General features: G+C 41.5%; 2 protein-coding genes across 4 annotated transcripts in view; both read left to right on the forward strand.

The window, feature by feature from the left end:
* Positions 1-6,491, forward strand: part of TMTC1 (transmembrane O-mannosyltransferase targeting cadherins 1) — a 277,142-nt gene extending 270,651 nt beyond the window's left edge. For all 3 annotated transcript variants that reach the window (XM_027594472.2, XM_027594474.2, XM_027594473.2), the window contains one exon: positions 666-6,491. In XM_027594472.2, coding sequence (XP_027450273.1) covers positions 666-806 — 141 coding nt within the window. In that variant the 3' untranslated portion in view covers positions 807-6,491. The remainder of the gene's footprint in view (positions 1-665) is intronic.
* Positions 6,492-9,656: 3,165 nt separating this feature from the next.
* Positions 9,657-13,620, forward strand: part of LOC113922154 (ovochymase-1-like) — a 49,218-nt gene continuing 45,254 nt past the window's right edge. Inside the window, 4 exon segments of the mRNA XM_035729278.1 lie at positions 9,657-9,786; positions 10,486-10,604; positions 10,878-10,975; positions 11,743-11,915. Of these exon segments, the coding sequence (XP_035585171.1) occupies positions 9,723-9,786; positions 10,486-10,604; positions 10,878-10,975; positions 11,743-11,915 (454 nt within the window). The 5' untranslated portion in view covers positions 9,657-9,722.

The following is a 13,620-nucleotide window of genomic DNA, read 5'->3' on the forward strand; positions in this document are numbered from 1 at the left end:
GGTGACAGGTGTCTTTAGCAGGTCAGGGGTGACATGCCTTCCTTCCTGCTTTAAGAGGGTCCAGCAGGTTCATATTGTCACACACCTTGGGTAAATTTGACTCCATATTCTTATCAGTTCTTTCCAGTATATAAAAACTTATATTTACATTAAAGCCCATATTAGGCAAAAGTTGCTTTTATGTTAGTTGGATATTAAAATAACTTCACCACTAAATAGGTCTAGTGGATCCCAAACTATTTAATCATCACTACTTTTGCATTTTCCCACAAATACCCCTCCTTCTCTCCTTCCCTCCCTCCCTCCTTCCCTCTCTCTCACTCTCTCTCTGCATGTCTAGCCATGGCTCCATTTGATTACTAAGGAATAGTGGCAACCCCACAAGAGCACTATGAAATGATAGTAGAATTGAAAATCTGTTTTTCTGCCATTTCACCTTATGGTATAACTTTTATCCTTCACATTCTCCAACTGGTCTGGTACTTAAAACAAATGGATTCTCCAAAAGCACCAACAGATAAGGATGAAATTACCCATGCAGACGGGGTTTTCTTCTGAGGATATACCCGTCAAACTGTGCCAGATGATCTGTCTCTTAGTCTCCCCATTCTTCAAGAGCGTTCTGAGGGTCAGACTATAATTGTCGTCTCTCTTTTTCCCCACAGGGAAACTATGTGTCTGCAAGAGCTTATTACAAGAGAGCCTTCCAACTGGTTCCAGATAGCAAACTGCTGCAGGAAAATCTCGCCAAGTTGGATCGCCTAGAGAAACGATTACAAGAAGTTCGAGAAAAGGATCAAACGTAGCAGTGTTTGACCCAGTCGTGAGGAACAGTGCTGGTGCCTCTGGAAGAGGAAGAGATGGAGGCCTTCACCTCAGCAGGGGTACAACAGAGAAGCCTTCCGCTCGCTCGCTCTGAGTTCAGGGAGGCATGTTTTGGGACGCCTGCTGGTAACCCTGTGCTGAGGGACTCGCATTTCCCTGGAAGAAGAAAGAGCAAGCAAGGGCTAGGTCTGAGAGAAAGTAAAACAACTACTACACATTTTGCAGATTTTTGTTGGCTTTAATTCCAGGTCTCCCTTCATCTATTTATCTGCTTTTCCAACCTAAAAATCTAATTCCATCTCTTAATGTAGACTTTTATGTCCCAGAAATACAGAGGCTTGAAATGCTATGAAGGTAGAGCAGCTCTTCTTCATGAGATGAGATATGTCAAAGAGGGAAAAAAATCTCTGGGATAAACCATTTGGGTAATTCCACCAAGAGGTAGCTCATTTAGTTCTCCAGAACTAGAGATGAGTGGCTGATAGTTTTTGTAGAATCTTCTGGAATGTATGGAGGAAAGGGCTGTTGCTAAGTGAGCTTTGTCTAATATCCCCCCGAGGATATTGCTAGAGCCCAATTGAAGAGTGAATTAAATTCCACCCTGATGCAAGCTTTTCCCATTGCCTGAGATATCAAAAAGGAAGCTTCTGGGATTGTGTATGGGTGTTCTTATCCCTGGGGGAAAATCAAGGATCTTGGTACCCCTAATTCTTTATGGAAATGTTTAAGATTATTTTAATTTTATTACAAGTATTACTAGAGTAGTGGTTCTGCTCTAAGATTTCAAAAGTGCTTTTAGAATCATAAATGTTTCTGACTCCACATATATTGTTACTTCGGTGGAGAAAAAAACAGTATATTCTACTTGAGAAATATTAAAGATATTAACTAAGAGAAATGTTCTACTTTGTTATCTTAACATTCAGTCATCCAGAGATTTATTATTTTTTTGAAAACTATATTTAACCATTGAAAAATCTGTACAATATATCACAAAAATCTTCATAGATTATAAACAGATGAGAGGAGTTCTATTGATTTGTCTACTGAGGCTTAATGAGAATTCTATGCTTTAGAACATGAATGATGGAAATCCGGAATTCTTGGTTCTGTATTTATAATTTTGGAGATTTCATGGAGAATACTCAAAAAATCTAGGGGAGAAAAAAGTAAATTCGTTATTATAAAATATATATTTATATTTAAAAGATAGAGGCCAGCAAAGTTGAACTTACAATTTGACATTTGTTTTTTTAGTTTTATTTATTTCATAACTTATAAAATATTTAATATATATATACACGCACATTTTTTTTCTCTGTACATAGTGGTTTTAATAGCAGCTTTCAGAACTGATCATACAAAAATTACAAATCTGAATTACAAAGTAAAGTTTTAACAGCCCCTCAAAAAATTTGTATTGATTATTCACTTGCTAAAGCTAAAGAAATTAGGAAGCAGACATCAGTGTTTGGGTGGTAATATATTTTGGAAGTGAAGAAGTTGGAACACCTGATTCTAATTTGGTCATCATCATAAATTAAAAAAAGAAGAAGAAGAAGAAGAAGAACCACTCTGGGGAGTGCTGTTTGCAGGCTAAGCCAGGTGGCCTGCAGATGTAATAGCCTGAAGGCGTTCGGATTGCACGTGCTCAGGCCAGGGCAGGGTAAAAACCGTGCTTCTTTTCAACACTGCCCCTCTGTGTTATTTTTTTGTCAAGGTAAGTCTAGTTAAAAGAACTTCTCTGGAAAGGGATGATGCAAGGAATATTTTGAATGCAGAGGATTCCAGAATTTGAATTAGCACACATGTGTTTGTGTGCATCAATAATCCAACAATGTATATATTGCCACTATGATCTTCTGTTTCTAATAGTCTTTTAACCGTATAGATCATAAATTTATCCAAAATTTTGCTTAAAATATTTTCATTCTCCTCAAAATTATACTTTTATAGTCCTAAGGCCAAGAAATGTACTACAGTGTTCGTTTTAAATGATCAGTCCGCCCCTAAATTGGAAAAAAAAACGAAACAAACATGAATCCCTAGCTAAAAACAGTATCTGAGACTTTAATCACAACTTTTTAGAATAATCTGTAACCAAAACTCACACTTAGGAAGTTAACGGAAAAGACTAAGCCCCAAATTTTGAAAAGCAATTATGCCTTACTTGAAGTGCTGCTAAAGGTATGAGGGTACCTTAGTGGGAGTGGTTGAAATGGCGGTTACAGCCTAAAAGTTTCTGAGGGAAGGGGTCACATGGCCTTCAGAAGACTTGTTCTACCTTCTTTTGGGTGCTTTTCTCTTTCCCCATGTCTTTCTGTCTGTCTGTCTCTCTCTCCCTCCCTCCCTTCTCCCCACCCCCCTCAACCTCCCTTCATTGTGACCCTCCCCCCTTCTCACTGTAGCTCTGGCTCATTCTGTGTGCAGACACTGGCATCTCTTTGAACATGAAAAGTAAGCACTGTTGGGTCAGATATTTTTATCCTGATTTAATAATGTCACTGAGATGTAGCCAGTGAAATAGTTCTCATAGTTAAATGGTACCTATAAGAAAATAAATCACATATTATTTTTCAAAGATATTAAGCGTATTTTATAACTGTTTTTATTTGGTTCTCGTAACATGAAATAATATGTGGAATTCATTCTTATCAATAAAAACAGAGAGCCCTGGCTAGTTGTGGAGATATATCCAGATTCCCCTAATAAAAGTGTGCTTGGCGGGAGAGTTGATGGCCCCTTTCTGAGCTGGGATCGCAGAGCCAGCCTCATGGGTTTTCAGTTCATGTGGTCCTGCACTCGGAAGCCCCCTATGCTTGGTTGAAGGCTCTGCTTGAAATTCTTAATAATTTTTGAACGAGGGGTCCTGCAAATCTATTTTGCACTGAATCCTTAAATATGTAGGGTGTCCTCAGTATGAGGGAGGTTGGCCGAGGACAAGACAGGAGTTGCTTTAGTCTGGCTGAATGCTCGATCCAATGATCAAGAGTTTCACTTGTGACTCTGTTCCTCTGAGAACACTTGCTTTGTTTTCTCAGCTACGTTTAGAGTTCCTTGGGTACATATATGCCCCGCTTACTGCCAGTCTGTCCAGCCTGTCCTGTCCGACCTAGAACCAGTCCTCCTTGCCTTTAAAATTCCCCAGTAAGTGGCAGTCCTTTGACATAGGAGCCATGAGTTTATTTCAACCTTAAGAATTCTTCAGGATTTGTTTTTAAGTGATCCAGATGTTTTCAATCTGTTAGCAGTATTCACAAAACACTGTTCAGCGATGTAACATAGGTAAACTAAACCAAAGATTCAAATACCTTGGAGGAAAAGAAATTTTATTTTAGGGAATCCTGAGATATATTCTTTTGGGTCTATCTGTTTTGAGGTTCATCACAAAACAAAGAGGATTGCCAGCATTTTAATTACAGCACCCTATAGTACATCACAGCCCCTAGCAGGAGACTTTGACATTTGTCACAGGTCATACCTCACTTGATGCAGGGGTCAGTAGTGGTTGCGCAGTGCTTTTCAACAAGACTAAATGAGAAAATCCAAACTGTTCTATACAAACCGACCTGCAGAAACTGTCATTTTAGGGGGAATAAAAATAGACATGTGGTTTCTTACTGTCTCTACTAAACATTCCAGGCCCCATAGATCGAAGAGCCACATTCAGCTGATAGTTGAGAACTGTTCCTTCACACACAGGGGCTCTCAAGCCTGGCCGACTGCTTGATCACCGGGGGCCCTTTGACAGTCTCCGAGGTGCTGGCCGCCCGGGTTCAGATGCTAATACGCAGCGAGGCTGGAGAACCACTTTCAGGCTAACAACTTTAATGGAACTTTTATGAGTTTTATAATCTTTCTTGAGTTTTACTTTTAAATCTAGACTAAAATGAGCCAGAGAATTCTAAAAAATAATTTATGGCACAGATGACTGGCTGAGACTATTGTTTCAAGAATGACAGACAGGTGGGTTGGGTGGGGTGTTTTGCACTGGTGGCAATTGGACTATAATTTGACCTTACATTTTCAGAATTCTTGGTTCTCAGATGGAGAGGAATTACCATTTGTATACACCAGACAAGGCACCCAGTATGTAAAACTCACGGGAGGTGTTCATGGCATAGAGTGTATGCCTAAACTTATGTCTGTTTTGATTATACACATGTCAATTTTTGCTAATTATTTCTTATTGTACTCATTTTTAGAATCTGTTTTTGAGGGAAAAATAAAACCTTTGATCTGATGTGTGAAGGATTTGCATCTTAGATTAATAAATCTATAGGGTATTAGTAACAACAATCCAAGCAAATGTAGTTATGGGTGGTTGGTTTGTTTTTAATTTTTCACCTAGTTTCCAAATCACATTTACTTTGATTAAATTGCATGTTGGTATTTCACAACAATAGGAAAACATAACTATCTGACATCTTTTGACATTCTTAAAAGAGTAAATACCTGTCAAATCTTGCATTTAGGCTGCAATTGAGTGAGATAAAAGCTTACAATGCCAAATATATATATATGGACGCATTATAACTTCTTACGATTATTCTTGAAGTTTTGATGTAAAAGAAAAATACATTGAACAGTTCTTCAAAAAATAGCACTTCCTTCATTATTTTTGTTTTTAGTAGCCATTAACTTAAGGAGAATAAAATAATTGCAATCAAAGGAGTGCTTTAATATCAGCAAAATAAAGTGACAACAGAATTGATGATTTTCCTATCAAATGGGTCATATAAAAATGCGCTATTATCACCAAAGATCCTTTCAGTTAAAACCTTTTAGGGCGTGTAGCTCATAAAATCAGCATCCATCACCTTAATGGTCATTATAAGTTTGTAAGTTTAGATCACCATTTACCCCAAAATGGAAAGATAGGTCGATGTCCAGAAGCCCAGTAGTTTCTTCCCATTCTCGGTGGTGCAAATGGTATATATTTATGTCACGTTTGGAAGTTTCCAATGTGCATAACATCCTTTTGGGATTGCCTTGCTGGCCCAGAGGAGGGGTTCGCCAGTCCCAGAATCAGGAAATCTGGGTGGTAGGCCTGTTCGGCCACAAAGGAGCTGCCTCACCCTGGGAAGGTTACCAAGTGTCTCAGCCATATCTGAAACCAGATTGAAAGCCCTCTACCTCCAAAGAGGTAACTGATTAGCGTTGCCCTTAGTTTTTGAAATTAAGGTAATCACCGCCACAAACACATAATAATACAACCATAGAAGTGACTGCACTGTTCAAGTGCTTTAATATGGCAGCGATAATTATTCTTATTTTGCAGTCTGTACACCTAAAAACTGGTCATTTTGTTATGTGTCTGGGGGAAAATAGTTTTTCAAATTTCCACCGAAGGAATTAAAATATCTGTAGAAGCCATTGCTTGCTTTTATAATGTGGAAACCATCTGACTTGCTGTGACTCACACGGATCCCTCCTTTTATCAGGGAGAAAATTACTTGCATTGTGTTCTTTGTTCATGTTTTTATTTTCTCCTTTGATCGGTTGTATATAAGTGTACGTTTTTGTTACTTTTGCTGTGCCAGTTAGAAATATATTTCCCATAAAGTATTTCTCCCATTTAAGTCTGATTATGTATGCTTTGCCTCGGTCTTTCCAAAATAAAATTTATGTAAATATTTATTTTATATAAAATATAATGAAAATAATTACGTCTGTTTCAGTCTCTCGAGGGCTCCATGATTAGTACCCACTGAAATCCTTGTCACGAGCTGGTGTCTGCTTTAAAAGAAAGAAAATTCCTTCCTTCTCATTCATTCATTGTATTGCATTGTTCTGTGTGTTTCATGTCTGCTCTCTTTCCCATAACTTGCAGTGAGTGTTTCAGTCCTTCTGCGCTCCTGATTTCTTCCTCTCATCTTGCTGAGTAGGTGCCTTCACCTCTTTCTGTGGAGAGTAAGTAAAAGGTGGAAAACAGATATTCTCCCAATAGCCTGCACTCTGTCTACAAACTTCCCTGTACCCGATTCTTCCCCCTCCTATTAACTACAATGGAAGAGGGCCCTAGGCTCCGGATTTTGCCTCTTGTGAAGCTTCGTTCCATCCCTTTACCTCTCTTTTTCATCTTTCACTTCTTCCTTCTACTGGCTCTTGTGATTCCCTTCTATTTTAAAACAGTATACAGGTAACCACCATCAAAACCATTTGGAAAAAAGTGTAAGTCCTTCCTCTGTTTCTTTCATCTCTAGCTGCTACCACATCTCTTTCTTCCTTCTCAGCCAAGCTATTTGAGAGAATTGTCTTCACCCATTCTTTCCATCTCCACCCTTCACATACCCTCTGCTTCACAGTGATCTGTCCCTGCAATAAATAAGCAAATGAAACTTGTTTCTAAGGTCACCAAGAATTCCCTTAGTGCTGAATCTTGGGCCTTGGCGGGACTTTGGAGAGGGTTCTAGAGTTTAGACCAGTAGTTTAGCAAGGATGGAAAAAGTTGTTTACACAAAACATTATTTGCCTGTGATTTGCTTGTTGCTCATAGATTAGTCACTAACGCTCCTAATTTTACAACTCTCCTTAGAGTTGGGGCTTCCATTCAGAGTCTTGGAAGGCCTCCAAAAGCACATCATTATCCTGCCCTAATGAAGATATGTTCACATTAAAGGCAGATTTCTCATACATCACAAATCCAATCTGGGAGAGTTCAGCCCACTCTCCCTTGACATCATTTCCTTTTAGATAGATAGATAGATACTTGTATTATATATGAGAATACTTCCATTTAGATGCTGCAACATCACCACAAACTCAACATATATTTAAACCCATCATCTCCCTGGCAAATGTAAAACAACCTATTGGATAGGTACACAATTCATATTGAATGGCTTCTTTCCTATTTAATGAGAAGGCATTATTTTGTTAGGCCTAGAAGGGACCAATCCTCATAAAAGGACAAGGTCTCACCAGGCTGTGAGTTTTGAACTCTGGAAACAAAGGGAGCTATGCTGTAACAGGAAATGAGACCATGCCCAACCCCATGGAGACTTCTGGGTGAAACAAATGAGAGAATATCCTGCAAAACTGTGTGTGCATCGCGCGTCGAAGACTGCATACTGACAGGGTCTGTGGGCCTTGCGAGAAGGTTAGCCATGAACTTGAACATTTGTCGGTCCAATTGTACTTGCACACCACGTGAACATTTTTCTTTCCCTCCCAGTTCATTTGGTAACAGCTTTGTAGTGGTTTTAATCTGACCCCCTCTTACGAAGAAGAAGTAGGTATTTGGGTCTACCTGGAGGATCTGAGCTTGTGTTGGGGAAGAGTTTGCCCCTGGGTCAGGGGATGTTTATGGTATTCCTGGTAAGATGGCCACAGTGAAAGCAAAATGTACGGGTGAGGTGGTGAGCGCCCCGGGTCAGGCAGCTACCAGAGCTGGGGATTCCCTTTGCAGTGCTCAAGCCTGCAGGTGCAGGGCTTTGTTTTCACAGAAAGGCTGCTTACCTTACCAAGCCCCCTCCCAGTGTCCCCTAGACACCCAAGCTTAAAACCCAGGAGTCCTCTACTCAAACTGTTTTGCAAGGGGTCTTTATTTAAAATAAATAAGATGGTGCTTGCTATTCTCAAGAACAGTGCAGTCCGAGAGAACTATTTGTGATGATGGCAGGGTCCTCTGTACGCTCTCAACCAGCCACATGTGGCTACTGAGCCCTTGAAATGGAGCTGGTGTGACTGAGGAACTGATGTTTTTACTGTAGGTAATACTAATTTAAATAACCACATACGGCTAGTGTCCACTGTGATTGGACAGTGCCCCTCTAGAGCTTCTTAATGTTGGTAGATGGGACATAAAAATCAGAGAAACACCTTTTATGTTCATGAGAGAAGGTTCGAGACTGTTTCGGGTTTCAGTGCCAATTGCATTCTTCAAGCTTTTCACCGAAAGGGGCCCCTTGATCTCCTGTTCCCTTCTGCAGTTTCAGGGTCATTGCCCTCAGCCGATTCTCACCTGCCTGTTTCTATACCTGCATTCCCTCCACTTTGACTGTCTTCTGCTTTTCCGTCCATCTGTCTACTGCCTGCCTGTTTACCTAATTTGTATATCTCCCACCTTGAGCTTTTATTTCTATTATACATGGAAGTAAGACAACTGGGCCTGGGAGATTGGTGTCTACCTTAGTAATATATAGAATGTCCACTGAGCTTTTCCCTAATTTTTTGATAAAACATAAACCCATTACAAATTCTGGCTTTCTTCCTTTCCCAACCTCAAGCTATCTTATGACAAAATAACGCTTACGGAAAAATATGTTGACATGATAATCTTACGAATGAATTCATTTTAATAATCTTACATGATGGATCCTACCGCTTTGGCCCATTCCACTGAAGCTAATAACACAGCCACCCAGGAAGGGGATGGCAGCTATAAACCTGATCTTTCGTACCCACTCTGAAAATTCTTGAATGTCAAGGGCTTCAACAAGCTTCTTAGAAGGTGGGGCAATCCTATTAATTCCTCAATAAGCTTCCATGAGTCTTCCTCCTTTCAGAAGTGGGCGTGCCTGTGTCTCGTATGGGTGACCAGCCTCCTCGACCCTGGCTTGGGCCACGCTCCCTGGGCTGGAACCAGAATTCCCCTGTGCTGAGCGTGCCAGCCCACTGATCCCCTTGCTCCCGGGATCCCCAGCGGAGCCCCCTGCACACCTGTAAAGGCAGGGCGCGGGGATGGTGGGGATGATGGTGGGGATGATGGCGCGCAGCGGCAGCTGTGAGCCCAGCGGCGCAGCAGGTGCAGCCCACCCGCGCCCGCGCAGGAGTGAAGAGCGCGGCGGGCGCTTCCGGGAGCGGGAGGGTCTACGCCGCGGAGCTCGCGGTCCTCGCTCGGTTTCTGCCGCTGCGGAGGAGGAAGCGGGCCAGAGTCCCCCAGCCCTGGGGCCATGCGGGCGCCGGTCGGGCCGGGTCTGCTGCTCTTGCTCGCCGTGGGCCTCCCGCAAAGCCTAGGTGAGCCCGGACTCCGAGCGTCGAGGCTGCGGCCCCGGGCTGAGTGCTGGCGCGGGAGACTTCCTTACTCCTTCAGCCACGAAGACGGAAGCGTGAGGGGCTAGCACAGGCCCAGAAATTCCCACAGAAGGGCCTGCGCCAGGTTTTCTTTTAGAAATTCTTCGGATTCTGGAGTGCAGGGTTTTAGGCACTATGCCAAGGTGCCTTCTCCACGGAAGAATAGCCAATTAGAAGTAATTTAAAAGTCAAATATCTCTTTTCTGGAGTAGCCTATGTTGTTCTCCAGTATCTTTAATACACCCTAAATTCTATAATGCTCCCCCCCGCTCCGCAGTAAGCTCGGAATGGATCTGGGGTGGGGGTTGGAGGGAGCAGGTTCCTCCCCGTCCCTCCCCGCCCCCCCCCCGGGTCTTACTAAGGCAGCGCAGGCTGTAAAGGAGCAGGGGCGTCTTGAAACAGGTCCAGTCAACAGGGGGGGTGATTGTGGGATAGTCTCAAGAATATCTTGAGAAAAGAAGGGGGATAGCCTGCTGCTGAGTGACATCAGAACTTTCGTGCCAGGCCAGGAAAATCGGAAGGTGGAATCTTGATAAAGTGAATCCTTACATTGAGGTGCTCCGGGTGTGTGTGCACGCGCGCGCGCGCGCACACACACACACACACACACACACACACACACACGCTCTCTCTGCCACACAGGACTGAAGTGTGGGATCCGTGCGGTTGATGTGAAAAGTACAGAAACTGTCTTGGAAACCGGGTTCTTCCCTAGAATTGTTGGTTGGAGAAATTCAACAGTCGGTGGACATCCGTGGCAGGTCAGTATAACAAAAGCATTGATTTCTTAATGAGAAATGGTGAAGTTTTTCTCTTGTTTCAAATATCACAACTCCGGGTTAACATGTAATTTTTCTCTTGACCCTGCTCAACCTCTCTGTCAGAAAGTTTACTTCACAGGAACTATTTTTAACCAATTATATTGGTAACTTAACTATGTTATATAAGGAGAGTTGACTTCAAATGTTTCTAAGGGAGATGACATCTATGGGGAGACCTATATTAGTTATGTTTGTGCTTTTCTTGTTGGGCAGGTCTCCCTAAAATTAGGGGAGCACCACTGCTGTGGAGGAAGCTTGATCCAAGAGGATCTGGTTGTTACCGCAGCACACTGCCTGGTTGGCCTCAGTGAGTAAGTTGTGGATTTCCATTACTTATCAAACCTCTTTTCGTAGCAATAGGACTGGGAGATTTGAGCTCTAAATACGATGGGAGGTTCAATCTCAGTCCCTTTCTGAATTTTTCCACCTGGTCCACCCACTCACGGACCTTCCTGATCCCCAGAAACTTGTATCAAGATCATCTTAAGATTTCCTGTGCTTCCTACTCTACTAATCAGAGACCCCAAAGATCCCAGATATCCTCGATAATTCGTGGAGTTAGTAGTGAGGTGGAGGTGATAGTTACTTGTTCTAATGAAGTATTGACATCAACTGTTTAATGGATGTTCCAAAATTTTAATAATCTCAGTTTCAGTCATTAGGAGGGAAAAAATACTGTGGAAATAACAGATACTTAGCTAGGTTGAGAGTACTAATAATAAGGAGGAGAGTTCTAGGAACAACTTTTATATCTTATTAAAAATGATAGAGCATATATAGACTGGTACAAAAGGGGGGGAAAAAAAGGCCACGCTTAAATATTTTATGCAGAAAGACAATTGATGGTAGGGGAAAGGGTTCCCAGAACGTAAACACTCTGATGGAAAATCATGACTTCTTACAGATCCCTATCATTTATGGGCAATTATGATGGTAGTAATCATTAATAAAGGTGCATCTCCTTTTAAGACTTAGAAATGCTTAAAGTTACACTAATCACTTTTAATTATGTGAAACCAAGACAGGCTTTCCTGGGGGAAAGAGCTATACTTATTGAAACATTTTTCTTCGGTTTTAGGAAGCAAATTAAGAGTCTGACTGTGACTGCTGGGCAGTACAGCCTCTCTCAGAAGGGTGAACATGAATAGAAGAGTCCTGTCTCAAAAATTATTATACATCCTGAGTACAATAGACTTGGATATATGAGTTCTGATATTGCACTGCTCTATCTAAAACACAAGGTTGAGTTTGGTAAGTAGGGGAGTTAGCACATGAAAAAATGTAGGAGAAATCTGTTTTATTAATTCTGTACCAGCTTTAATTTCTGTGCATATATCTAAGTAATATTAGAATAGCTAAGTTTTGTTCCTTTTTAAAATTTTGTTTATAACTTATAAAAAGCTGATACAGGCTATCAGTCCCAGACACAAATTATGTATGCTTAACTTAATCCACATTTTAAGTACTCTTGTCTTAGCTGGGCTACGTGCTAGACTTAACTCTAGCCAGGGAGTTTGGGACATTTGAAAATGTTCTCAGAGACGTCTTTTCTGTCATTATTGTGGACTAGATATCTGACACTCTCTCAGCACAGGTAATCTAAACATTTTGGATAAGAATATTAAAAACCTGTTTTTTTAAAAATGCAAAAAAGAAAAGTGTTCAGTGGCCCCGAACAATGAAAGAGCACAAATCTAGATGAGTTGGCCAGGTAATGAAATAAGCCATTGCCTTTGAGGCATCAAATTGATCTTTAAGAACCTAGAGCTTTAATTGGTCAAGCAAGGAGCCTGCATGGGAGGAGGGATGGGGGATGGGAGAGTGTGGTTGGAGTCTCCTAGGTAACCCCTGACTTCCCTACAGGTGATGCTTTGAAAGGTAGGGGAAAAAAGAAAGGGAAATATGCCACATAAAGTGAGGGAATAAGGAAACTTACCTGTTTCATTATTGGCTCTGTAATCATAAGCAAGCCTTCATTCAGGTTTAATGCTGGAATTCCCATTACCTGTGACCAAAAGAAACTATTGCCCCATTTTTCTGTTCCCCTTTACAGAAAAGCTATGAAGCTCCATTTATGGTAGGGAGGTTCATTTCCTCTCCTCAGTTCTCATAATTGCATGTATTAGGTTTGAGCTATCTGTTAGACACCCAAGTCAATCAGACTCTCATGCCAATTCTCCCCCAAATTTGCTCTTTCCGCAGCCACTGACCTCCATGTTGGTAAATTCAAAGGTAAATTCTCAATCCTCAGCTTACTTGAAGGAGTTTTGACAGAGTTGCTCATACTGTCCTGGAAACATTTTCTTCACTTGAGCTCCAGGAGCCGCTGGGTTTGCCTTCCTCCTCTTTTTTCACCCTTTGCGAGTCTTCTCTGATGATACCGCCTCTTCTCTTGTTGTTGGTGTGCTTGTTCTCTATCTGTCTTTACTTCTTCAGCGTCCTAATTCAGGATTAAGGCTTTAAACACCGTCTGTGTGAAGACTCTCCCAAATATTGACTATCTAGCCCAGGTTTCTTTATATTACATACGCTGCTGGGATTACTAGGAGTTATATAGCTAACTGCCTACTGGTCATCCACCTGGACGGCTAATAGGCATCTCACGCTTGATATGTTCAAAACAGCATCTTGATCATCCCCTACATCCTAAATCTGCTTTACCCATAGCCTTCCATTTTGATTAATGACAATTCTACCTTTCCTGTTGATTAAGCTAAACACTTTGCACTGGGTCTTGATTCCTCTTTCTCTCACATTGATTCTTCTTTCTCCCAGAAAGGTCCTGTTGCTCCTGCCTCACCCTCTCTACTCTTAGCATCCTGTTCCAGGCTACCATCCTTTCTTGCCTGGGTTGATTTTAATAGTCCCTTAAATTGTCTTTAACTTCCTCTTTTGCATGCCTAATGTCTGTTATTAACCCAACCACCAGACTAATACCTTTTGAAATAAGTTATAT

The sequence above is a fragment of the Zalophus californianus genome, chromosome 9 (genome assembly GCF_009762305.2).
Source record: "Zalophus californianus isolate mZalCal1 chromosome 9, mZalCal1.pri.v2, whole genome shotgun sequence".
NCBI lineage: Eukaryota > Metazoa > Chordata > Mammalia > Carnivora > Otariidae > Zalophus > Zalophus californianus.